Source organism: Symsagittifera roscoffensis, chromosome 7, assembly GCF_963678635.1.
Source record: "Symsagittifera roscoffensis chromosome 7, txSymRosc1.1, whole genome shotgun sequence".
In the NCBI taxonomy this organism is placed as follows: Eukaryota; Metazoa; Xenacoelomorpha; order Acoela; family Convolutidae; genus Symsagittifera; species Symsagittifera roscoffensis.
Window position 1 is genome coordinate 8,364,102 of NC_087068.1, and position 23,347 is coordinate 8,387,448.

Genomic DNA, 23,347 nt, shown 5'->3' on the forward strand with positions numbered 1-23,347 from the left:
ATATGTTGTTACTAAGTTGTGCCGATTTGCGATAGGTGCCCATCCATCATTTGATTGTAGGTTTGGCTCTTTTCCAGTTTCCCCTTTGATTTTTTTCTGAAACTCAATTTACAAAAGTCTGTTTAAATCAATTTACAAAAGTCTTAAGATGGTCTAAATAGCAGCAAAACGTGCCTGCGTCATGAAGTGAACAGATTGTTACAGTATATTTTAATCATACTGTTAGATAATTACAATTATATTTTGTAAATTTACGAGGTGAATGGGAAACTGGAAAAGAGCCGTGGGTTCAAATGACACGTGCTTTCTAATTTGGCGATCAGCTCTTAAAAATTGCAATAGGTTAGTTTAAATCAACATTTTCAACCTGGGCTAGGCCTCTTGGCTCTTTTTCCTTCCCCCACCACCTGCAAAAAAAATACAAGTAAAAATTTTGTTCCCTTTGCTTGATTGTTATGAAAATTGAAATACGGACTACTTAGGTTATGACAAACTTATTTGGTCTTCTTAATTAACCTTGTAAAAAACAACTCGCTCGTTACACCAAAAAATTCATGTTTCGTCTGAGGTGTGGGGGGGGGGGGGGAAGGGTGGGTGTGGAAAGGAAAAAGAGCCGGCTAGGAAGGTAATTAATGCTCTGCTGGTTCGCTAAACCTGAAGTCGAACATCACCTCCTTCTGCGATAGCCATATCGAAAAAAAATGTTGGTAGGATGCTACCCACTGACCCTTGGACTCAAGGCTGTTTCTAATCTGACTTCGTGCATAGCTTAGCTGGTCTTGTCGAGCTATGACCTAACCCTTTCGAGCTATGCCAAACCCAACCTTCACAGCGACTCCAGATTAGAAACCTCTCATCTGGCCTCACCAAGATTCGAACCAAGGACCTCGGTCATATGGGCGAGCATCCTACCACTTGTGCTATTCGCACCTGGAAGCCAGGAGATAGATTCGATACTTGAACCAATCCGTGCAAACTTTAATTTCTTCTGTGAATAACGTGCTGCCTAATATTTTTCCGGCTTACCACATCTTTCCTTTTAAAGAGAGCTCGGCTCTTTTTCTTTTCTTTTCGAAAAAACTAATTTTACGTTGTCATAAAGTGGCATGGTGAAATGAATTTTGCATGGTGAACAAATAAAAGCTCTTTTCCATCCCCCCACATTTGAAGTTTTCTGTTTTCGTAGTTGTCTTACGGGTTATTATGGCTAAACGTGTGATGTCACGAAGTAAGATATGAAAAACAAATGTGTCACAACAATTGGTTGGTTCACCATGCAAAACTTCAATGCATTGTGAGAAAGCAAAAATAGTTTTTTAAAACTGAAAAAAAAAACATGAAAATAAAATCTTTGAAATGTCGGGGGAGAGCCGTGAAAGTGATTTGCAAGTAGCATTTTGATTAAAGCTGTAAATTTTTGCCTCCAGGTCAGACCGAGAGACGAGGCAACAGTGATAGACGCCACGAAACATGCGCACAAGATCCAATGTGAGAATGCAGATGAAGTTTACCTGAGGTGGAAGGATGGAGTAGAGCACCAGTTCAGAAAGAGGTGCAAGAAGTGCAAACTGCTGCTATTCTACAGACACAAAGCAGACGACACGCTCACTTTATTTGTAATCAAGGTATGATTATCTGGATAAGCTACCTCTTTCACTGCCCTCCCTCAACCCACCAGAGTGACTTGACATTTACCATTCATGGGATGGGGTGCAAAACAGGAGAACTTAAACAATCATCTCCTGCCATATCGAAAAAAAAATTGCCATACTGGTAGGATGCTACCCACTGACCTTTGGACTCAAGGCTGTTTCTATCCTGCCTACGCGCACAATTCAGAGGGTTCCTGTAAACCCAACCGAGTGTGCCTATCCCAACCATCCCAACACGTGCAGATCGAAACTTCTCGTCTGGCCTCACCAAGATTCGAACCAAGGACCCTGGTCTTTTGGGCGCGCATCCTACCATCGGTGTAACTCAAGAGATATATTATATAGTTGAACCAATCAGTGAAAATTGGGTCTTTTCCAATAGCTCTTTTTGGGTCTTTTCCATTATAGTCTCCCAGTAAATTATAGCCCCCAACCTTTCGCATTAATGCCCCCACCCCCGCCCGAACGTTCCAATTATATACACACTATCCGTACTGATTTTTCTACTACATATATTTTGAAATTTATTTTAATGGAAACATTTCAATTATGATATTAAGTTGATTTATATGGATGACTTCTTTTTCGTGAACTGAATATTGATTGAGTATCAATTCAAGCTGCCTCACCTTGGCCTCACCTAGTTAATTTTATATCATTTGTCAGTTGATTTGGGGAAAAGTTTGGGGGGGGGGGTTAAAAATTTTTTTGAAACAAGACTGGGAGGCTATAATGGGAAAGACTCCTCTTTTTCATTGAGCGTTGGATGAACATCTTGTAAACTACCGTTTTCTCCACCAGATGTAAACATACTGAAACTTGTTAACCATATGTTGAGCAGGAAAAATTTTTGGCTCTTTTCCAGTTCCCCCCTTCCAAATTGAATTTTGAAAAGTCTATTAAACGTTGTCATAATGCAATGAAAATTGGCGTGGTGAACAAATCGACAATTTTGATCAGATTTGTTATTGATACTTCACAGCGTAACATCACGCATTTAGCCGTAATAACACGTAAATCAAACATAAAACTGGGTATTTTGAAGGGGGAACTGGAAAAGAGCCAAAATTTTAAAGGGCTAACCATGAGGACCAATTATATTTGTCTTAGTATAATTAGTCTACATGCAGATCTTATTACAATCGGAAACTATTTTCCACTCACCCATTTTTCACAATATCAATTTTTATGTTTGTTTTGCGCGTTATTAAAGCTAAATGCGTGATGTTACGATTTCAGGTGAGAAGAACAAATCTAGGCTTTTTTCTTCTCCCTCACTTGGCTTGAGCGTCAACTAATGGTTTACTGGGTTAAGTATGGAGACCAACTACGATTGTCATGGGCCATGACAATCGTAGTTGGTCTCCATACTCATGGCCAAATTAGTCCGCGTGGGAGTTTTTGTATCAATCGGACAATGCGGACAAACATTTTGCTTGTTCACCATGCTTAATTTCATTGCGTGACATGCTTAAATAAGCTTTTCAAAATTGAGTTTGAAAGAAAATGTGACTGGAAAAGATCCCTATCAAACGATATCAACAGATAATATGCCGCCCTTTTCCAGTCTCCCACTGATTTTTTTTCCGAAAATTTGCTTTACAAAGGTCTATTTAAAATTGTTTTTGATGTTCTAAACTGTTTAAAAAAACGTCAGCATGAACAAGTGAACCTATATTTTGTAATTTTACGTGGAGGTTGGGAAAATGGAAAAGAGCCCAATTTACTTTTAAAAATCCGCAGGTGGGGGAAAAGTAAAAAGAGTCGTGAGAGGAACTGTAAAGAAGCCAAAAATTTAATATTACTTCTTAGTCGGGTTGTCTGACTGAGATTTAGCGTAGAAGTAATCTCTCAAGCTGTTCAGCCCCCCCAACCTACAACACACATCCATGGGCTTTTTTTCACTACCCCACCTTTCAATTTCAGTTTTGGAAAACTACTTGAACGTTGTTATAATGCAATGAAACTCGGAAGGGTGATCAAACTAACAGTTAAGAACCAATTTGTTGTTCATACCGTACATCATAGCATTACATCTTTGGCCATCATAACAAATAACACATAAAGCAACCATGTAAATTTGAAAAGTAAGGATAGTGGAAAAGCTTGGTCTTCATGTTTCACTTTTTGAAACCTCGATCCAAAATAAAATTGATGCTCATGCAGGGGACACAATCACTTCAAAACAAGCATATCTGATCCCCTTGTTGGTATTTATGTTTCGCGGTGGGGACATAGGGGGAGCTCATTTCCACTTCCGCGCCGCGATTTTCAATAACATCATAACATAACCATTTACATCGTGACATAACGCACGCATTTATCAATAATAAAACAAAGACTATCGGAACTTAAAAGTTTTTAAAATGCTGTTATTTTTACACATGCGAGCATAGTGCTATATTACGAATTTATATTAGGAGTCGATGAAAGTAGTTCGGGCTCTTTTTCCTTCCCCCCCCCCAACAGCGAAATTTTAATAGTAAAATTTTGTTCTCATCGGATTGTTAGAAAAATTGGTATGCGGACTAATTAGGCTATGACAAACATATTTGGTCTGCATACTTAACCTTGTAAAACCCCTCGTTACAACATAAAATTGATGTATATGTGAGGTGGGGGGAAAGGAAAAGGAGCCGTAGTTCAGACTCTTATATAGGTCGCAATATTTATTTTGTGCTTTTCGCGGTTTGACTTTGGATTTCTGATGTAAGTTCAGTTCATTTCCTTTCTTAAACATGATCGACCTCTAGTTTTGAAAGTAGGATTTAGTTTGCAGACTTCTCATCGACTTCCAGAAATTTAAAGAGATTTAAGGGCATCCATTTTTTCTTTGAAATTCGAAAATTAAAAAAATCAGTAATTTTTTTTCGGTTTATTGTTCCGACTTTCGATACGAAAGTAACGGAATATTTGTGCTCGGGGTGGGTTTTTTTCAGACAAATTTAACTAGCCATTTTTGACGGAATTTTTTTATATCATTCAAAAGGTATTTTTGTCCTGACCTTAAATTTGAAAAGATATTTCACCTGTGATCATTTTTCGTAAAGTTATGGGGGTTTAAAGATTGCCATTTTGGCCAATTTGGGCCAGTTACAGTTAAAGCGCGATATATTTCGCGCCATAAACGCGTAAGCGGAGATTTAATCCGTCTTAGAAATCGTTCCAAATTGGTTTAAAGAAGCTTATTTGCCATAATTGATTTGTTATAAGGAGGGAAATCTATTCTTTTGTAGTTTATATGGCGTGTGGGGAGATGATTTTCATTTAAAAAAAGTTTCAAATTTTAGAAAAAATTTTTTCGTTTTCTTCTTAAATTTAATTTGTTAATGATATGATGTTATTACTGCTCCATAAATCTGAAAAGGCAGTCGGAACATTCAGGGCTTCGCCCTGACACGACCAGTCTTGTTTGCTTTCATTGACTCTTGTCTAACTATCTGCTGGCTATTTTTAAATGTTACGGCTCTTATTTTTCCCTTATCTCGCTCAAATATCAAAATTATAGTGTAACGAATGGTTTTACAATTAAAGTATGCTGACAAAATCTGTATGCCATGGCTCTAATTAGTTCGCATATTCATTAGATTCGGAAATTGTAAAGAAATATTTAACTTTCGCGGGAGAGGGGGAGGTTAACAAAAGTTTGCAGGTGGGGTAAAAGGATAAATAAGGAAAAATAGTCAGTATTACTTTTTCCAAACCAATTTGCATAATTAGTGCTCAGTTTTGGTGGGAATTTTAAAATTTCCTTAGTCTATCGTATCCAAAGATGTCCATTTCAAAGGAAAGGAATTTAAATTAATTCAAGTTTTCTTTTAAACTTTGAGTGAGCTCAAAATTGAACATTTAACTAAATTAATGTTTAAAAGAAAACTTGAATTAATTTAAATTCTTTTCCGTTGAAATGGACATCTTTGGATACGATAGACTAAGGCAATTTTAAGGCAATTTTAAAACAGTTAAAGCGCGATATATTTCGCGCCATAAACGCGTAAGCGGAGATTTAATCCGTCTTAGAAATCGTTCCAAATTGGTTTAAAGAAGCTTATTTGCCATAATTGATTTGTTATAAGGAGGGAAATCTATTCTTTTGTAGTTTATATGGCGTGTGGGGAGATGATTTTCATTTAAAAAAAGTTTCAAATTTTAGAAAAAATTTTTTCGTTTTCTTCTTAAATTTAATTTGTTAATGATATGATGTTATTACTGCTCCATAAATCTGAAAAGGCAGTCGGAACATTCAGGGCTTCGCCCTGACACGACCAGTCTTGTTTGCTTTCATTGACTCTTGTCTAACTATCTGCTGGCTATTTTTAAATGTTACGGCTCTTATTTTTCCCTTATCTCGCTCAAATATCAAAATTATAGTGTAACGAATGGTTTTACAATTAAAGTATGCTGACAAAATCTGTATGCCATGGCTCTAATTAGTTCGCATATTCATTAGATTCGGAAATTGTAAAGAAATATTTAACTTTCGCGGGAGAGGGGGAGGTTAACAAAAGTTTGCAGGTGGGGTAAAAGGATAAATAAGGAAAAATAGTCAGTATTACTTTTTCCAAACCAATTTGCATAATTAGTGCTCAGTTTTGGTGGGAATTTTAAAATTTCCTTAGTCTATCGTATCCAAAGATGTCCATTTCAAAGGAAAGGAATTTAAATTAATTCAAGTTTTCTTTTAAACTTTGAGTGAGCTCAAAATTGAACATTTAACTAAATTAATGTTTAAAAGAAAACTTGAATTAATTTAAATTCTTTTCCGTTGAAATGGACATCTTTGGATACGATAGACTAAGGCAATTTTAAAACTCCCACCAAAACTGAGCACTGAATATGCAAATTGGTTTGGAAAAAGTAATACTGACTATTTTTCTTTATTTATCCTTTTACCTGCAAATCGATTTAATTTATTTCCGCGTGGACATCACTGGTTCTATAGTTTGCCCAAACGTCATTGATAAATAACTTGTTTAAATTATATTGGATAGTTTATCTAGTTCCTATCATGTTGTGAACTTGTTTGGAGAAAAAATTCGTTCTTTATTTCTAGGGCTCAGTGCAATTAGAAACAGATCCGACCGCAACTGGTGAAGCATCAACATCAGCACAATCTTCATCCTCTGCATCATCATCATCAGCTGGTGTTGGTGGTATTACCAAGAGATCGGTGTACGACCAGATAGACAAAGACGAGGCAGCTAGAAAGAGGAGTAGCAAGGTGTTGGTGAAGAAACACGTGCATGACAAGGGCAAAACTGGATCAGTGACTGTGTCCACAATTGAAGACGAGGAGGATGAAATTGAACAGAGGGAGATTGCTGACTCGTGAGTGGAGTAGTTCACACTTTAAATAGCAGTTGTCGGTTATTATGCTGCCTGGTCGCATCTGCAAGGCACGCCAAAACTTCCTTCCTTAAGCCTTAAAATAATTTATTGGCTTAAAACTAAAAGTTTTCGGTTTAAAAACATTATCGGTCTTCATGCATTCATACATAACCGAAAAATATAACTTTCTCTTTGAATTTTTCGTGTGTACCCAGGCGGCAGGGGGCAATTAAGTGCGACAAAAAGGACATGTGTTTGACCTGTCTCCGTATTCACGAGCTTTAATTAAAATAGAGTTCAGCCCGAAGTATAAAAGTCACTACTTTGTGCCTATAAGTTTCTCAAATTGGAGAAGGTGAAAGATATCAGGAAAGAGCCAAAATTCATGAATTTGGTGCTGTGTCATAATTTACGGTTTGTTTAGCCGGAGATGTTTTTTTACGCAATGTCCGTGTAGTGGGACATCTACGTTCACCTCGAACAGGCGCGGATCTAGGAATTTCTCGAGGGGGGGGGGGGGGTAGAATTTTCAAAAAAAACTAAAATTTTTCTCGACCTTTTTTTTAGGTTGACCAAATTGATTTTCTGAGCTCTCCCAAATCACTATATTGACCAAATATCCCCCCCCCCCCCCCTAAGTCCGCTACTGGCCTGGAATATTAAAAATCGGCATGAAATGCTTGGTAGATTTTCTGAATTGAAGATTATTTTCTATCTCTGACAATTTTTGCATTTAAAAGCCGTCGTATAGTGCAAAATAAAATACAGCCTGATAATCTGGTAGTGTGACATAACGACATAAGGTAAAGTGTCTGATTATGTAAAACATGGAGTTCGTTCTAGGTACGCGGCGAATGCCAAAGTGGTGTATCGAATGATGGAGGCGAAGGGACTGTTGAAGAGGAAGATGGCTCAGCAGGCGGCCATTGAGGACCAGCACAAGAAGTACAAGGGAACCCTCATCGACAATCTATTCAAGTGAGAGAGAGAGAGAAGAGGGCAGATGCCATGTCTGCCGGGCATCAAGATACTCCCGGTGGAGCCAAGACACAATTCCATAATTCCAGGCACTTTTAGAAGTGTATACCATCGTACTTCTCTCTCTCTCTCTCTATCCACGCTAAGATCCGTACGCGGGCTTCAACATGGGATATCAAAGAACTTTGAATGCGTGAAAAGGCTGATTTTGCAAGACAATAGAATATGGTGTTTAAAATTTCTTCTGTGATTTAGTCGTAAGCATCTAGATTTGTTAGCTAGAATTTAATTTTGTGAAACATTATACACCTTTTAATTAATTTAAGTTTTAATTTATTAAAGTTGTTTTCAAATCTTTTTCTCAAATTGACATTGTACATTCTTTCAGATAGATGCTAGCTTTACATTTTATCATATGCAAAACATTTGTACGCAATACAAGTAAACCTTGATCTGCAATCTGATTACAGCAGTGCAATTATGAATATCGAAGAGCTTACGACGAATGAGCCTTGAATGATATCGCGAATTCTAACTTTATTCTGTCGTCAACATGGGCGTTGATCTCTTCTTTTATGGAGTATTTTTCGCTTTATTTACACGCGTACAATCAGAAACGGCGACAAGTGAAACTTCTGGATCACATGTACATGCACAAAGCTATAGTGAGTTGTTTTTCAAAATCTTTTCTTAATACGCACAAAAAAAATTGAAGTAAAATCACCTTAACTGAGCTAAGGTAGAAAAAAAATTAAGTTTTACCGTAATTGAGTGTTGTAAATTTGAGTGAAATTAATGGAAGCCCCAGAGCCAAAGTTTTGATGAAAAAACCAAACATCTGATTTTCGTAAAGTGTAAGGTATTTTTGAAGGTTATTTTACCTTAACTTTTTTGATTTTCGAATGATTTTCATTTAAAAGCGCATGAAAATACGCTGACAGTATATTAGACGCATGTAAAAGAAGTTACGTTCTCTAGTAATGAAAATGAAAATGGCGCGAGAATCGAGAACGATTACTGGCTTCAAAAGTGGAGTTTAGTTTGGGTGTTATTGCAGAAAAATATATATCTATTGATCCAGTGTTTACCATTGCGATAAGCAAGGGTATAGCAAATGAGATGGTAGTTTTTTTCCATAGAAAATTTTGTTTGCAGGATGACTGAAATTGGTCGCGTCCAGACAATTCAGTCAAAGACAATTAAGCCGATTTGAAATACAGACAATTCAGCCAAAAGTATGCAGACAATTCAGCCAATAATAGTGACCGCCGCAATCGCGTCAAGGTTTTGCGAGCTTGCCATCAGAGGGTAGGACTCTATACGAAATTTAGAGCCGGTTATCACCATCGGCGACCTTAAACCGAGAAATAACTCCAATTCCGATTTTTTTCTTTCGAATCTAGCGTTTTGTAAAACAGGCTGAATTGTCGGTATATTTTTGGATGAATTGTCTGATTTTCAAATTGGCAGAATTGTCTGATTTTCAAATTAGCTGAATTGTCTGTGCGTCGAAATTAGTCAAGTTTTTCAAATGTGTTTTCTTATGTAGTACTACTATCTTGTTCTGAAATTTTTGCAGACAATTAAGCCAATAAAGTATGCAGACAATTCAGCCAATAATAGTGACCGCCGCAATCGCGTCAAGGTGTTGCGAGCTTGCCAACAGAGGGTAGGACTCTATACGAAATTTAGAGCCGGTTATCACCACCGGCGATCTTAAACCGAGAAATAACTCCAATTCCGATTTTTTTCTTTCGAATCTAGCGTTTTGTAAAACAGGCTGAATTGTCGGTATATTTTTGGATGAATTGTCTGATTTTCAAATTGGCTGAGTTGTCTGATTTTCAAATTAGCTGAATTGTCTTTGGCCGAATTGTCTGTGCGTCGAAATTAGTCAAGTTTTTCAAATGTGTTTTCTTATGTAGTACTACTGTATCTAGTTCTGAAATTTTTGTCGACCATTTTGATTTTACCTTATTTGGATTTCGCATTTTTTATTTTGATTTTTTTTATTATCGTGTCTGAATGCAATCAATTTTTCTTGCCTTTTTGCTTAGACGGATTTTTAGCCAGAGTTCGTACAGATTTAGGACAAGTGTTTTTGTGTTAATTTTTTGAAAGTTTTTTTTAAAGATATGAGATTTCACTTTTGGTTTTACTTCCGCTTCAATTTTGGTTTTACTTTAAGAGGGATTAGCCTTAAGGGGATCTATTTGTTGGCTTATAATTTTATCCGCTTCGCCTCGACGTGTGAAATGCCTCGATCAGTTAGTTTGGTCAACAAATGTGTCAATCACAAAGATACTGGATAATCAAAGAGCTTTTAGGTGACATATTTTTCTTTTAACTCGAAATTTGAATTTTTTTTCAGAGTCAATTATTTTAGGGTGTCTTTGAGTTCAGTGACTCAATGAATCAGTAATCAGTGACATACTCTAGGATTTTTATAGTATAGCAATCGGAGGTCTTGCCTTAAGTTAGCTATTACTTATTTTCCAAAACTCACTCGCTATTCGCTTAGAGCCTCCGATTTCGAACCTGCACTAATTTTATTACAATGAATCCGTACGAATTCGTTCCATTGCCATGTTTTTTCAGACCGTTTCATCAAGGAGCAGAATGCGACGGTGAATAAAAAGTACCATGGCTCAGTGTCGGTTGATGACGACAATGTAGTCTACAAGTTCGAACATGTGCAAGTGGGGGTGCACGAGAACATTCAGATTGAACTGTCGGTGGTCGGTGGCGACTACGATCCAGCTTTGCCACCCCTATTCGCAGGTATTTTATGATTACCATTAATACTATATAGTAGTGTTATAGTACTGTGATGCACTTCGTTTGAGGAAGCTGGTTACCAGATGCCATAAGTCGTCGGTTTGCATCAAGTAGCGGTTCATTGATCCCGCATTTTTGATTCGATAGGAAAATTGATGGCTATTGCCGCAACTACAGAGTCAAGTAGGACAGGGATTTTAGTGTGCAATTTTCAGATCATCATTTTTCCAAATCCGACGGGACTGAAAATCCACTATCGTGTACTGAGTTTTTTTTGCTGCCTTCTTCTTGGTAGCTGGATGTTTACCTGGACCTCTAGATGTTTTTCTTTTCCCTAGAGCAACCTAAGGGAAAGAGCTGCACCAACGTCGACCAAAAAAGTGGGGGATTTTTGAAATAGTAGCTGAGATCCTATGTAAGTGCGGCATTATTCCTGCCTTTTGACTATGATCTAAAGTGGCGTTGTGGCGCATCGGAAGTGATGGTGAACAGCAATCATATGATTGCGGGTTCAAATCGCACGTGCGCTGCAATTTACAAGGTGAGCTGTTGTAAGATAGCTATAGTTTAGCTAAGCTTAAATAATTAACCGTCAGCTGAGGCCTCTGGCTGGTTAACTAAAAAGAAACGTCATGTGTGTTTTTGCAGTTGTACGGACTAGTGAGAACATCATGTCGTTCCAAGTGCCAGTGATGATCGGGGAGAGACTCTACTCGGATGTGTCCCGCACCCTCTGTACTGCCCCGAATGCATCGGAAGAGCTGAACACATTCTTCATAGACTTGTCCACTCTCTCCGCTCGCAGATACAACTTCACTCTATCCACTACAGTCATTGACTCATCCCAGCTCAAGTTAGATTGGTTGTACTTTTTTTCGTTTGTTTTTGCTGAATGTGGTAGCGGAATTAGGAAGAAGCGAATAGGGTACGGGACGGGCTTCCGTTGATCAGGGAACAACTGTCATAGTTTTTAAAGACAGCTTAGACGTTGGTAAAAGTGTTTTCCTTCGAAATTGGATGACGTTTATTTGCTGTGTTACAACGCACTATCGTGAATTTTCTTTTTTAGGGGCACAGGACACGCCCTTCTGCATGTGTCTCCGTCGCAACCACAAGTGCTCTCCTACCAACTGAAACCAGGAGAGGATGAGTCCCACTCGTCAGTGCTGGTGAAGTTCGAATCAGATGACAACTACTGCTCCATTGTGTCTGTCCAGAATGCTCAATGTCCAGTGTATGACCAGGTGGACGATGTGGCATATGAGGGAGTCCATCAGTACTTCACTAAGAAGGCGGGAATCGTAGTGTCGGTTAGTACCACGATGAAAACATTTAATATTTAAGCCTTCTAACCATTCTTTACTCCCGAGTACTTCCAAGACCGCAAGATGTTAGAAGACGATAAGAGAATCCATCAATTTCTTTCTGCGTGGCAACTTTCTTAACTCTTCCAAAGACCGCTGCATCTTAAAGAGACCATATTGGAATAAAGATTTATGCTGGAATAACATTTGCCTGGTATATACAAATTGACTGTCCTTTAACCTCGGACACTTTGATGCTCTAGAGGGTTGTTACAGTTCCTTATTAAACATAATTCTCTCTAACTACGGAGCTACATGTTTTATTGTAATTTAACTTGACATTTAACTTGTTTCAGCGTGAACGACTGAAGTCAGACTGGTTCTTCATTGTTGTCATAGTAGTCCCCACGAACGTCACATGCGACTCCTCCGATTCCCTCTACCCCCTCTCCTCTCCCTTCCTCTTCATGCCCCCCGCGAAGTTTCCCCCCTCCCCCAATGCACACAGTCATATCAGTCTATCTACTAAGAAGAGTGCGGAGTTGTATAAAAAGAGATGGGAAGATGTTTTGAGAATTAATGACAAGCAGTCGAAAAAGGTCACCATCACTATAGTCAGAACTGGCGAGAGTGAGTGCTCTGGTTTTGAAGTCTTAATGTGACTTTTCACGTAATAAGTCCGCGTGTTTTTTTGTTCAGAAGGAATATCATACATAATTTAAGTAAAACGAGTGCAGTTATAACGAAAAATAATCATAGTTATCAACAAGGTTATAAAATTTGAGGACTATTAGGAGAAAGTTTCATTTGTTAGAATTTCATTTTTAGTGTTGTTGCCTTAACAAAATGAAATTGACGCGCATAATCTGCTTGTTTAGAGGAGATCTATTTCACTGCGACTGTGACTGCATTGGTGGCATTCGGATCCTTCTATTTCGTTTTCTTCATCTACGCCCTCGCCCAGTTTTGCAAGTGAGGAATCAAATATTTCAAAACTCGAATTATAAGTGAACGGGGAAGTTAATTTCAGGTTATAGTTTCAAACAAGTAAATTCAAAATTAAATAGTTAATTAACTAGTTAAATTATTTTTTTTTCGTGAGTTTGAAATGCCATGTTGTTCCGAAGAGACAAATCGAAATGAAGTGTATAGACTTTTTAGGATCTTTTTACTTGTTCCATTCAAGTTCGCAAATCTCAAAATATAAAAGCAGAAATGAAAATGCTCTAATCTGATTAGTTCCAAATACTGTTGGAAAAACGCATTAAAGTCACTAGTGGATCGCTTCTAAGTAAAGTGGGCGGAATAAGTGAAAAGAGTTTGAGTACCCAAATAGCAAAGATCGATTGCTTTCAGAAACAGAGCTCTCCAAGAGCAGTACAGGCGTCAGACTCTGGATCTAGACAACGACTGTGATCCAGGACTGCTGGACTCCACAGTTCCAATTTCTGTATGCGATAGCAACGGAGTCTCGTCATCGATACGAGATATATCACACAGTGCAGTGAATGTGCACTCTGGGAATAGTGTAAGAAGTGGAAGTGCAGTACATAGAAGCAGAGCAATTAGTAACAAAATCGAGTCGTCTAATCAAGGTTCGTGAAGTCAGTGTTCAGTTGTTGATTTAGCTAGACCGCTGCTCAACTAAAACCGGGGAATGTACCATCATGTAACAGTCGTTCAGATTGCACAATTTCACAACGAAAACCCAATGAATTTCGTTGAACTGCCACACGCGACGAAAGAGAAATTAGGTCCTATAGTCATTGGCTCTAGGCCAGGAACACTAGCTACCGTGCTTCTAGACGTCGATACGTTCCGAAACAATCTAAATGTGGTTCAAGGGCAAGTTACAGTTTTTAGGCAACTAATAAAATGTCGCCCACGCTTGCTTAAATTGGATTAGAATGCCCACGTAAAGATCTCGGAGTACCTTAAATACGCGATTACCTTTAAAAACCGGGCTGTTTAAGCCCATGGAGTAAATTTTGCGAACATCACTGGTTTTGATTAAGTGTAAAAGAAAGGAGAGCTTATGATTTATATAGGTCTTGATGACACCTGCGAATGAAAGTGTAATAGTACGAACTTCCTTTTTTTCCAACCTAAGTAGCTAATAAAAAAGAATCGGTAAGCAGTACAATGATTAAAAATTCGATTTCAGAAATTTTTCAACTCAATATATCTAGCAATTTTTTTGAAATGCATAATTTATATATAATTTTCTTTATGCTTTCCAATTTATTACATGCAAAATTGTGTCTTTTTGTATTTGGTGCTGCTTGTACTGCATCAAATTGGCAATTTATTAGCACACATAGCTGAGTTATTTGTGGCTAGTTTTTGGAGATTTTAAGCATCCGTGGCTGAGTGGTTAGTGCGTGAGACCCAAATTTGCTAGGTCGCAGATTCGAATCCGACACGTAGCCGAGTTTTTGCTAATTTGAGGCCTATTTCTACCTTTTCTTATTTCACTTGACAGAGCTGCTTTTTGGTCGTGTTCTTGCAAGTGTTTGCGAAGCGCAGCTTCACTGTGATTTTTTTTCTGGCAAAAGTTCTAAAATGCTCAAATAACTACGGAAGTGCTTTCATACATAGTAATGCATTTGTGAGTACGCTTAGTCATATTTGAGTTTTTTGTATATCACAGTATATCACTTTTTGAGTTTAGTTCAAGTTCATTTGCTGAAAGGTAGGCAATTTTTGTTCTCCGATTACGAAACACAATTGGCGTATGATAAACATGATCGATTTCTAGTTTCGAAAATGGGCTTTAGTTTAGATTTTTTAAAAAGTTGCCAATTGATCCAGTTTTCTTAAGTTGGGTTAATTTCAAGAGCAAAGTTCAATCATGAACAGTTTCGCAATTCGAAGAGTTTAATCTGATATATTTTTTCTTCGAATATTCGCAATGCAAAGAGCTTAACTCGATTTATTTTTTTCTTCGAATATATTTTTCTTTTTTTTTCCGGTTGCCTTGAGTTTCTACACTTTTGCAATCTTCTGTTTGCGATGCTCCATTATGTATTGGTTAACTCTCAAACACACCTAACTCAGCATAGCCGGGAAAAAAAACATTAAAATAAGGGCTTAATTAACAAATCAGGGCATATACGCCTTCAATTTGAGTCTGCGATGAGTTTAAAAGAGTTTGAAAGAAAAGTACGACCCGGCCCGACCGTACACGAATTCTGGTTCGAATGTCTCATTCGGTCCGAATGTCTTTACTGAGAGTGGACATTGATCGGCTGTGATTAATTATGTTTTTAAACATAAATCCACATAATTTAGACACGATTAGTAGCTGTTCTTCATCTGCAGACGGAGACGGAAATGGAGAGAACTACAGGACGGCGGAGGAGAATCTGACAACAGCGGACACAGAAAGACTCGCCACAAACCACCACTGCACATCAGCTACAGGCCACCATCATCACCACAAAGTACTGCTATTCGTAAATTACCTGTTTAGTTTTGAGACTAATTACACATGCTTGGCTTGTGTTATACTATGAACTTTCTTTTTTTTCAACCTAAGTCGCAAATATTGTTGCGATGCAATGTTTCGACAAAGTGTGTGCATTTTGAAAGTTCATTTTGATCAATAACCAGCTTTTCAGTACATCCAATGCTAAGGATAATAACACCGACTAATATATTACAAATAGCATTTTAGCTCCACGGTATCATGGGAGTATACGCATGGAAGGAGAGGTAGGGAAGGAGACCAGCAACAAAAAAAGAGGGTTCGAACCTGGGCAGGCTCGGATGTTTTTAATGAACTTTTTCGTATACTAATTGAAATGCGTCCGCTCTATAAGTTGAGGCATGTTAGTTGGTAGATTTTTTTTTCAAATTGACTGGTACTGTTAATGCGTCATAATTGGCGTGAGTCACTTGAGAAATTTTGTAGACTCGAAGTTTTACTTATTCAGTTTTTCCCAGTAGCCTTATCGGTCATATTTTTGCTTGTGTATGCGAAGTGCAACTTCGCGTCTGTGTTAAATATCTATGTTGTAAACTCGCAAATGATTAAGAAATGAAGAACATCCGTGCTTCGCCAAATTATCCTCCGCTCTTATATAATGTTTATGAATATCAGAATCACCGTTGAAAGTGCTTTGAAATTGTACCGCCCTTAATCCGCGTTTTTCGCAGATTTCAGATAATCCAATTCTATTAAACTTTGCAATTATATAATTTTAAAACACTATCGTAATTTTTTTTGAGACTGACTTTGGTTTTGATGTTTTTTGAAAGTTGCTTGGTCATAGATAACGTGCCGTTAAACCAAAAACGGCCGCGTCAGATCAGTACACAGAAAAAGCATGGTTCATCCGATTAATTTATTGAATTGAAGCCTGCTGTTGGCGCAAAACGGAAACAAAAATGAGATAATTTTACTTTTGCTATGAGTCCCGCAGTTTTAAAATTAATGTTCTAGCTAAGGAAAAATCAATTCTATAATTATCTGATTCCACAAAGAATAGAGCCTTAATGAATACTATTTTCCAAGTTTAATTTATTTTTTGGCCTGTAAAATAATAGTTTTGGTTTAAGGTGGTTTTTCACAATTAGTGGTAAATCCTACTGAGCAAAGAACTGGTAGTCTTTAAGCTGTGTTCTACTATTTAGGGCGTGGTCTATCTGAGTGACCTGGCACGGAAGCGATCGAACACTCTTCAACGAAAATACAGACTATATTTTTGGACACTCCTAACAGTCGCCATATTCTACACTCTGCCTGTAATCTATCTCATGATCTCCTATCAACTCTATTTCGACACTGGCAACCAAGACTTCTGCTACTACAATTTCTGGTGCTCCCAGCCATACTCAGTGTTTGCTAGTTTCAACAGTCTATTTAGCAACATAGGCTACGTTATGTTGGGTGTTCTGTTCTTTTTGATCGTTTACTCGAAAGAAGCGAACTTTAAATTACGAGTATTAATTGACCCGGATTTGCCTAATCGTGGGATCCCAAAACACTTCGGAATCTTCTACGCTATTGCACTGGCGTTATGCATGGAAGGCGTGATGTCTGCATGTTACCATCTGTGCCCAAATGGGTTCAACTTCCAGTTCGACGTGTCCTTCATGTATATTATTGGAGGTCTGGGCACTCTGAGGATGTACCAGAGTAGACATCCGGATGTGAATGCGAATTCACACATGGCATTTATGACGTTCGCAGTTGTCATCGCAATTTCAGTCGTCGGAGTGGTAAGCTTAATTTAATCGCGTTAGTGTATAATTTTTTATTATTTTTATCGACTTATATAATATAAATTGCATAACAAATTACTGAGGGCAAGAAACGCTTGGAAAGGGTAGATACGAGATCAGCTGATGTGCTCTAAGTCTAAACTCGAAACTAATCAAGAAAACTTGCAAGAGTTATTGTTTTAAACTTAATAATATAATTTATTTGATCCGTACATTTTGGCTGTGCGGGGGAGAAAAAACGACAGTGAAAAGAAAAACCGAAACCCATCTATCGGGACAAGAGTCGGCTTGTTACCGCTAGGCCTACATGCATCTTTGAAATAAGAAAGTCAAAAAAATTTAAACCCAATTCAATATAAATTTTTGAAATGTTCTTCCTTTTTTCAATTTCCCAATCCATCTCCCTGACCCTTCCTTTTTTACGAGTCTTAATTGACCCCTTAAATTTGAAAAATTGAGTTTTCTTTGTTAAATTATGAAATGCAGTGACTGTTGTGTTTCATTAATGGGGAAAAAGTAGCCGGAAGTTAACTAACTTTGAACTATCTTTTAGGTGTTCCATGCGCAGAATTGGTTCTGGATACTATTCGTGGTCTGCTATCTGCTCGCAGTTTTCTACGTCACATGCCAAGTCTATTTCATCAGCAAAATCAAACTAGGTAGGTAAACCATATCATTATTTTCGAAGAACGCATAACTTGTGCAAACATAACAGATGGGTCCATAACGACCATACTTTGAATCGAAAATGCATGTTAACAAATTAAATTTGCTGTATCGAAAATACTGAATGTTAAGGCTTGCGATTAGCAAGCGTTATCAAACCGGAATAAAGACTTTTTTGGGTTAACAACTTGTTTAACAGAATCACTTGTATCTTAGTTCATATTGAAGTCAAACTTCTATGCGTTTACGGCCAAATTAGCCTGGAGGTGACGAATATGCCTGGTACGGCATATGTTCTGGGTTCAAATATGATCAGGACCTGTTTTTTTTTTTCAAACGGGAAATATTCTGTTTCAATTAAATTTAACGCCAAATTATTTGTCTGTTTTTCCGTTGTTGGCGTAGTTGTAAAAACTTGGAATCGTTTTTTGCTGCGTGCATTTTTCTTCAATGTTGTTTTAGTGTTTGATTTGCTCCTACAATTAGTATTTTTTCCTACCTTGACTTCGTATATCCATCGTTTTTTTAGCTCGCTAAAAAAATTCCTCGGCCCAAATTGTTTCGGACTATTTTTTATCGACCTAAATTTGGGTCGCTTCAAATGATACACAGTTTTAACACTCCCCTCTGCGCTTTTCAATTTGGTTGTATGTTTACCAATCGGTTTGTTGAAACTACTTTTTTTTGTTATGGAAAATTATTTCCAAATTTATTGGAAAAGGTATAGTTTTTCTCAGCAATTTCTACTGATTTCCAAACAAGGGGTATCAAATGAAAAACCGCCTACTCCCCTGTGTGCCTGCATACTCATCTAGAGTCTCTTTACTTGACCCCTCTGTCTACGTCCTTGGAAAAAGTCTGCGGGGGAATATTTGACCCATATCCCAAAACTACTTATCTCAAATCTAAGTTTTTGGTTTCAATGAGTAGGACGGTTATCAAAAGCTCCCTGCATAAGCGCGTTCGCCCAAATTTGTCTACATATGAAGTTATTGTCCTCGGAATAGCCAAATTTTTTAATTTTGACCATTTTGTGAATCTTTTTCACTTTTCTCGAAAACTAACCTCTCAAATCTGAGATTGCGGATTCAATAGAGATAACGAGTAGTGTTAAGCTCCCCTGTCTTGGCCAGCGGCCACTCACAATGTTAACACAAAATGTTATAACCAGCGAAAAGGTCAAATTTTTGATTTTTTAACCGTTTTTTGAACTTTTTGAATACTCTCGAAAACTACCTTGCCTTATCTTAGATTTTGGGTTCAATTCAAAGAACGGGTTGTGGGAAGCTCATTTGCTTATGCGACTGCGCCCAAATATTTTGAAATCAAAAGTTATAGCAATCGGTAAGTCAAAATTTTCTCAAAAACTAATCTCCCAAATCTGAGTTTTTGAATCCCTTCCGCATAGCGGCTACGTCCTGTTTTCCACACAAAAAGGTATGATTCTCGGAAATTTCAAAAAATTTTGTTGACCATTTGTTTACTGTTCTTGCTAATTATCCTGCCAATCCTGATGTCATAGATTTAATCGAAACAGCAGGTTGTTGAAAGTCTACTTTTACAGTTGGCTGTGCCCAGTTTGTTTAAGAAAAAAATACGGTTTTCAAACAAGACAAAGTTTTGAAACTTTGACAGTTTTGTTGGACACTTTTTGACTTAGCGCGAAAACTACTGTGCCAATTCTCAGGTTGTGTTCAATCGAGAAACCCGGTTTTGCGGCCACAACTTTTGACTGCTGGTTTTTAGAAACTTTTTGATTTTCCTGAAGTTCACACAATCAAATTTAAGGTGAAAATTTCAAATGAAGGAACTGGTTGCGATAGTAATTCCTGCGGAAGCGGCGACTGTTTAATTTTTTGTACGATGAAAGTTATCTCCTTGATTGATTATCTCTAAAGTTTTTGCTCTTCTCACTGATTTTAGTAGAGAAACAACTAAGGTTTTGGGCAAAGTCTAATTTATGAAATCACCTTTTTCGCGCCGCATCATCATAGCCAGTTCATTGAATATCAAACACGTACCTACAGCTTTAGCTGGGCCCCTAGTTGTTTTTTTTTATCAAGACATACGAAAACTTCGGTTCACCTAGTTTCTTTCAACATTTAAATATTTTTTCGATATGTTTTTTTTATGTTTCTGTTTTATCGCAAGTGGTGCGAAGCTCAGTCTTGCCTCTGTGTTAAAATTCACAAGTTTTCGGTTTTTTAAAAAATAACTATAAAGTTGGATCCACGGGGCTTGGCAATCTCCCTGAAAGATCAGATCAGTCCCTCCTGAGAGTAGGATCATTAATGAGCCAACCAGATAGTTTGTAAAGATTTTTGTCAATCGGGATTTCTGGCATGAGAACAGCCCACTTTCTTGACAATCATTTAGGCGTTTGCATTAGAAAACACTGATCGCACCGCACCATCTGTGATATATTCGAATCAAGTTACTATATTTTATCACATTGTTTGCTGTATTTCAGACTGGAAGCTGTTCCATCGGATGTTGACCTTCGTACGGAGGGAGTATTGTGTGATTAAGCCCTGGAGACACTACCTACCCAACAAACCGGTGAGTGAGAGAGAACGTGAAGTTGTGTTCCAAGAATTTTTCAAATTCTATCAAAATTGATGTTTTTTTTAAATTTCAGGACCGATTCATTCTGCTGACTATTGGAAATATTGTCAATTGGGCCATGTAAGCTACATTTCAAGTTCAACCTTGTTATAAGATACGTATTTTCTTAGTATGAGATTTTTCCATTTTTCGTATCTTTGTCTTTGCTGAATTAGTCAAACTATGTTATGAAGGCTGAATGTTTATAGTGGAGTTTTTAACCGGCAGACTAAGTTTATCGCAATCGGGCTATGGGATGAAAAGTTTAACTGTTAAAAATGGATCAAATTTATATATGGGGAAAGGGGTGGTAATTTGAGAAAAAAAATTGGGCCATTGTTTGATCATTTGATAATAGTTAATTTGACCTCGTTTTTAGCGGCGTTCTGGGCGTGATCAAACAGCCGACCAGCTTCGGCAGTCTCCTGTTGTCCATCTTCATCGTGAATCTGCTGCTCTACTTCATGTTCTACATCATCATGAAGCTGAGGTTCAAAGAGAGAGTGCACTACTTCACTGTGTTCCTGGGCATGTTCGGATTCTGCACCTGGATATCGGCACTCTACTTCTTCAAGGAGTCATGCACCAACTGGCAGGTAATTATGAAGAGATCAAATGTTTACAAGAGGTATCTCAACTTAAAGGCTGGCAATAAATTTTTACGCAAGTACTGTTTCATTATGCGTTTTGTTAGTTCAATTTTTAATTTCTTAGCACGGATTTGAAACAAAAGTCGCCGATTTTGAGGGGTATCAAAAATGCCTTCTTGATTTTTGATCAATACCTTCCTTGAAGTGCTGAAAGCTACCGTTTAAAAGCCACCTACCGCAAACTTTATTGCCAAAATAAGATATTGATTGATTGTTTGAGCTGCTCAATGCAAAAGTGCAGGAAAGTTCCTATTTGGCTCTCCTATCGAACTAAATTTTTAAGCTTTTCTCCAGTTTCCCACGCTTCTTGTAAAATCCCAAAATAAAATTGTCTAAAACAGTTAAAAACATAACAAAAGAAAAAATATCACAAGAAAAAAATCACAAGGAAACTGGAAAACCAAAGAGCCCGTTTTTGTTTGTGTTATTAGTTGTAGCAGTGACAATTGTTTCAGCTGTCGCCGGCTCAGTCGCGTGAATTGAACAAGGAGTGTGTGTTGCTGGACTTCTACGACAACCACGACATTTGGCATTTCCTGTCTGCCATCTCTCTCTTCGTCTCGTTTCTCATCGTGCTCATTCTGGACGACGACCTGGACTCACGCGAGAGACACAACATCAAAGTGTTCTAGAATGTTCTAGAACAAATAACAGAATACTTGGGGAACATTGTTCTATTATGAAACAGAAAGAAATATTGGAGAAAAATGTCTATAATGAATCAGAATACAGCGAGAAATACCTGGAGCGCAACCGAAAATAACAAGAAATGAAGATGGTTCTTGGCTACAATGAGAAATAGTCAAAATTGAAAATGCATATGTTGACTCGAGGAAAAACCTATGAAGAGACTTGTGGCAGTCCAACTAAAAGCACATGGTAAATGAAGTGTGTTGTTGCCCACGTTCGAAAAAACCTGTTTGATTTTAAAAAAATGAATAATTTCATTAGTTCTCTTTAAAAAAAACTAATTTATTTTTAGTTACTCCTTGTAAAATACTATTCTTCGGGTTTTCTATCATAAGCAATGCGAATGATGTTTAATTCGCATTTAATTTCGTATTCGGATATCATCGTCTGACTTGGCCGATTCAGAGTTTTCAGTATTATTTGGTGCAAGTCTTGGCTTCATAAGCAAGCAACCAATTTATTTGTTTAATCTAAATTTTCTATCGTAGATTTTAATGATGCATTAGTATTTATAGATTACCCAGCAAATTTAGTGTTTCTGTACCCAGTAATATCACCAAGTTTTCAAAAATCAGCTTTTTTACTAAGCTATTTGTGATTTACCAGTTGGAAGTAGCAGGTCAAATATTGAAATTGATTACTCAAGTTAAAGCGACTACTTGAGTTGAAGCGAAGTGTTATATTGAGGAACCAAAAGACGACTGGCACTATTTTGCAAGAGAAAATTACTCTGAACACGTGACTCGTATAACGAAGCAATACATGTACAATGAAACGAGATCAGTTTAAACGGTTTTTCGATCAATTTTTATCAGCTATTTTGGAAGTAAATTAAAATTTTGATGACGGATTTTGTGGTCGATATTTAATTCTGTTGAATTATGAGGTTCGGTTATTTTTCTGGTATCCAATACAACCTAATAGCAAAAGCTACGAATAACTGTTTAAATTCAAAACTACCTTGCGTGTCTTAACTAAGTAACTTCATCAAATAGTTTGTTTTTTGCATTTTCCAACAACTCGTTTTTTTTTTTAATTTCGAGCAAAAAAGATGAGCGAGCAGGCTTAAAATATCTTAATTGTGTTTAATTTAAGCCGTAAAACCTAGTTTTACTCCAGTAAAGTTTGTTTTTGGAGTTAGTGCCATTTTCGAAATCAAAAACATGAAATTTTTTCTTAAATTCAGAACAATTGAAAGTTTTTTTAAATTTTTTTTTACAATTTTTCCGTTTATATGTATTTTTTTAAACAAAAACTAAGATATTTTAAGCATTCAGGCTTCAAATATCTTATATGTGCTTCATTGAAGCCGTAAAAACCTAGTTTTACTCAGGTAAAGTTAATTTTTGTTTGTTTGCGACTAGTTTTACTCGAGTAAAGTTTGTTTTTGGAGTTTGTTTGTGCCATTTTCGAGAAGGCTTAAAAGATCTTATATGTGCTACATTTAAGCCATAAAAACCTAGTTTTACTC

At 37.2% G+C, this 23,347-nt stretch overlaps 2 protein-coding genes across 2 annotated transcripts in view; both read left to right on the forward strand.

Annotated features, from left to right (window-relative positions):
* Positions 1-8,259, forward strand: part of LOC134851553 (STING ER exit protein-like) — a 9,782-nt gene extending 1,523 nt beyond the window's left edge. Inside the window, exons 2-4 of the mRNA XM_063867685.1 lie at positions 1,428-1,625; positions 6,706-6,980; positions 7,824-8,259. Coding sequence (XP_063723755.1) covers positions 1,428-1,625; positions 6,706-6,980; positions 7,824-7,962 — 612 coding nt within the window. The 3' untranslated portion in view covers positions 7,963-8,259. The remainder of the gene's footprint in view (positions 1-1,427; positions 1,626-6,705; positions 6,981-7,823) is intronic.
* Positions 8,260-8,350: 91 nt separating this feature from the next.
* On the forward strand, positions 8,351-22,429 carry LOC134851361 (SID1 transmembrane family member 1-like). The gene is made up of 14 exons (XM_063867411.1): positions 8,351-8,623; positions 10,557-10,739; positions 11,385-11,589; positions 11,806-12,046; positions 12,397-12,670; positions 12,919-13,012; positions 13,397-13,635; positions 15,332-15,483; positions 16,676-17,263; positions 17,820-17,925; positions 20,403-20,491; positions 20,571-20,617; positions 20,916-21,132; positions 21,642-22,429. The coding sequence occupies exons 1-14, from the start codon at positions 8,512-8,514 to the stop codon at positions 21,816-21,818; spliced, it is 2,724 nt and encodes a 907-aa protein (XP_063723481.1). The 5' UTR covers positions 8,351-8,511; the 3' UTR covers positions 21,819-22,429.
* The last annotated feature ends 918 nt before the right edge of the window (positions 22,430-23,347 follow it).

What these genes read in the sequence shown, in the direction of transcription:
- LOC134851361 (XM_063867411.1), top strand. Translation starts at nt 8,512, where the DNA reads ATGGGCGTTGATCTCTTCTTTTATGGAGTATTTTTCGCTTTATTTACA. An exon ending in CATCAGCAAAATCAAACTAG is followed by an intron (nt 17,926 to 20,402) that starts GTAGGTAAACCA and finishes GCTGTATTTCAG; the next exon opens with ACTGGAAGCTGTTCCATCGG. An exon ending in AATATTGTCAATTGGGCCAT is followed by an intron (nt 20,618 to 20,915) that starts GTAAGCTACATT and finishes CCTCGTTTTTAG; the next exon opens with CGGCGTTCTGGGCGTGATCA.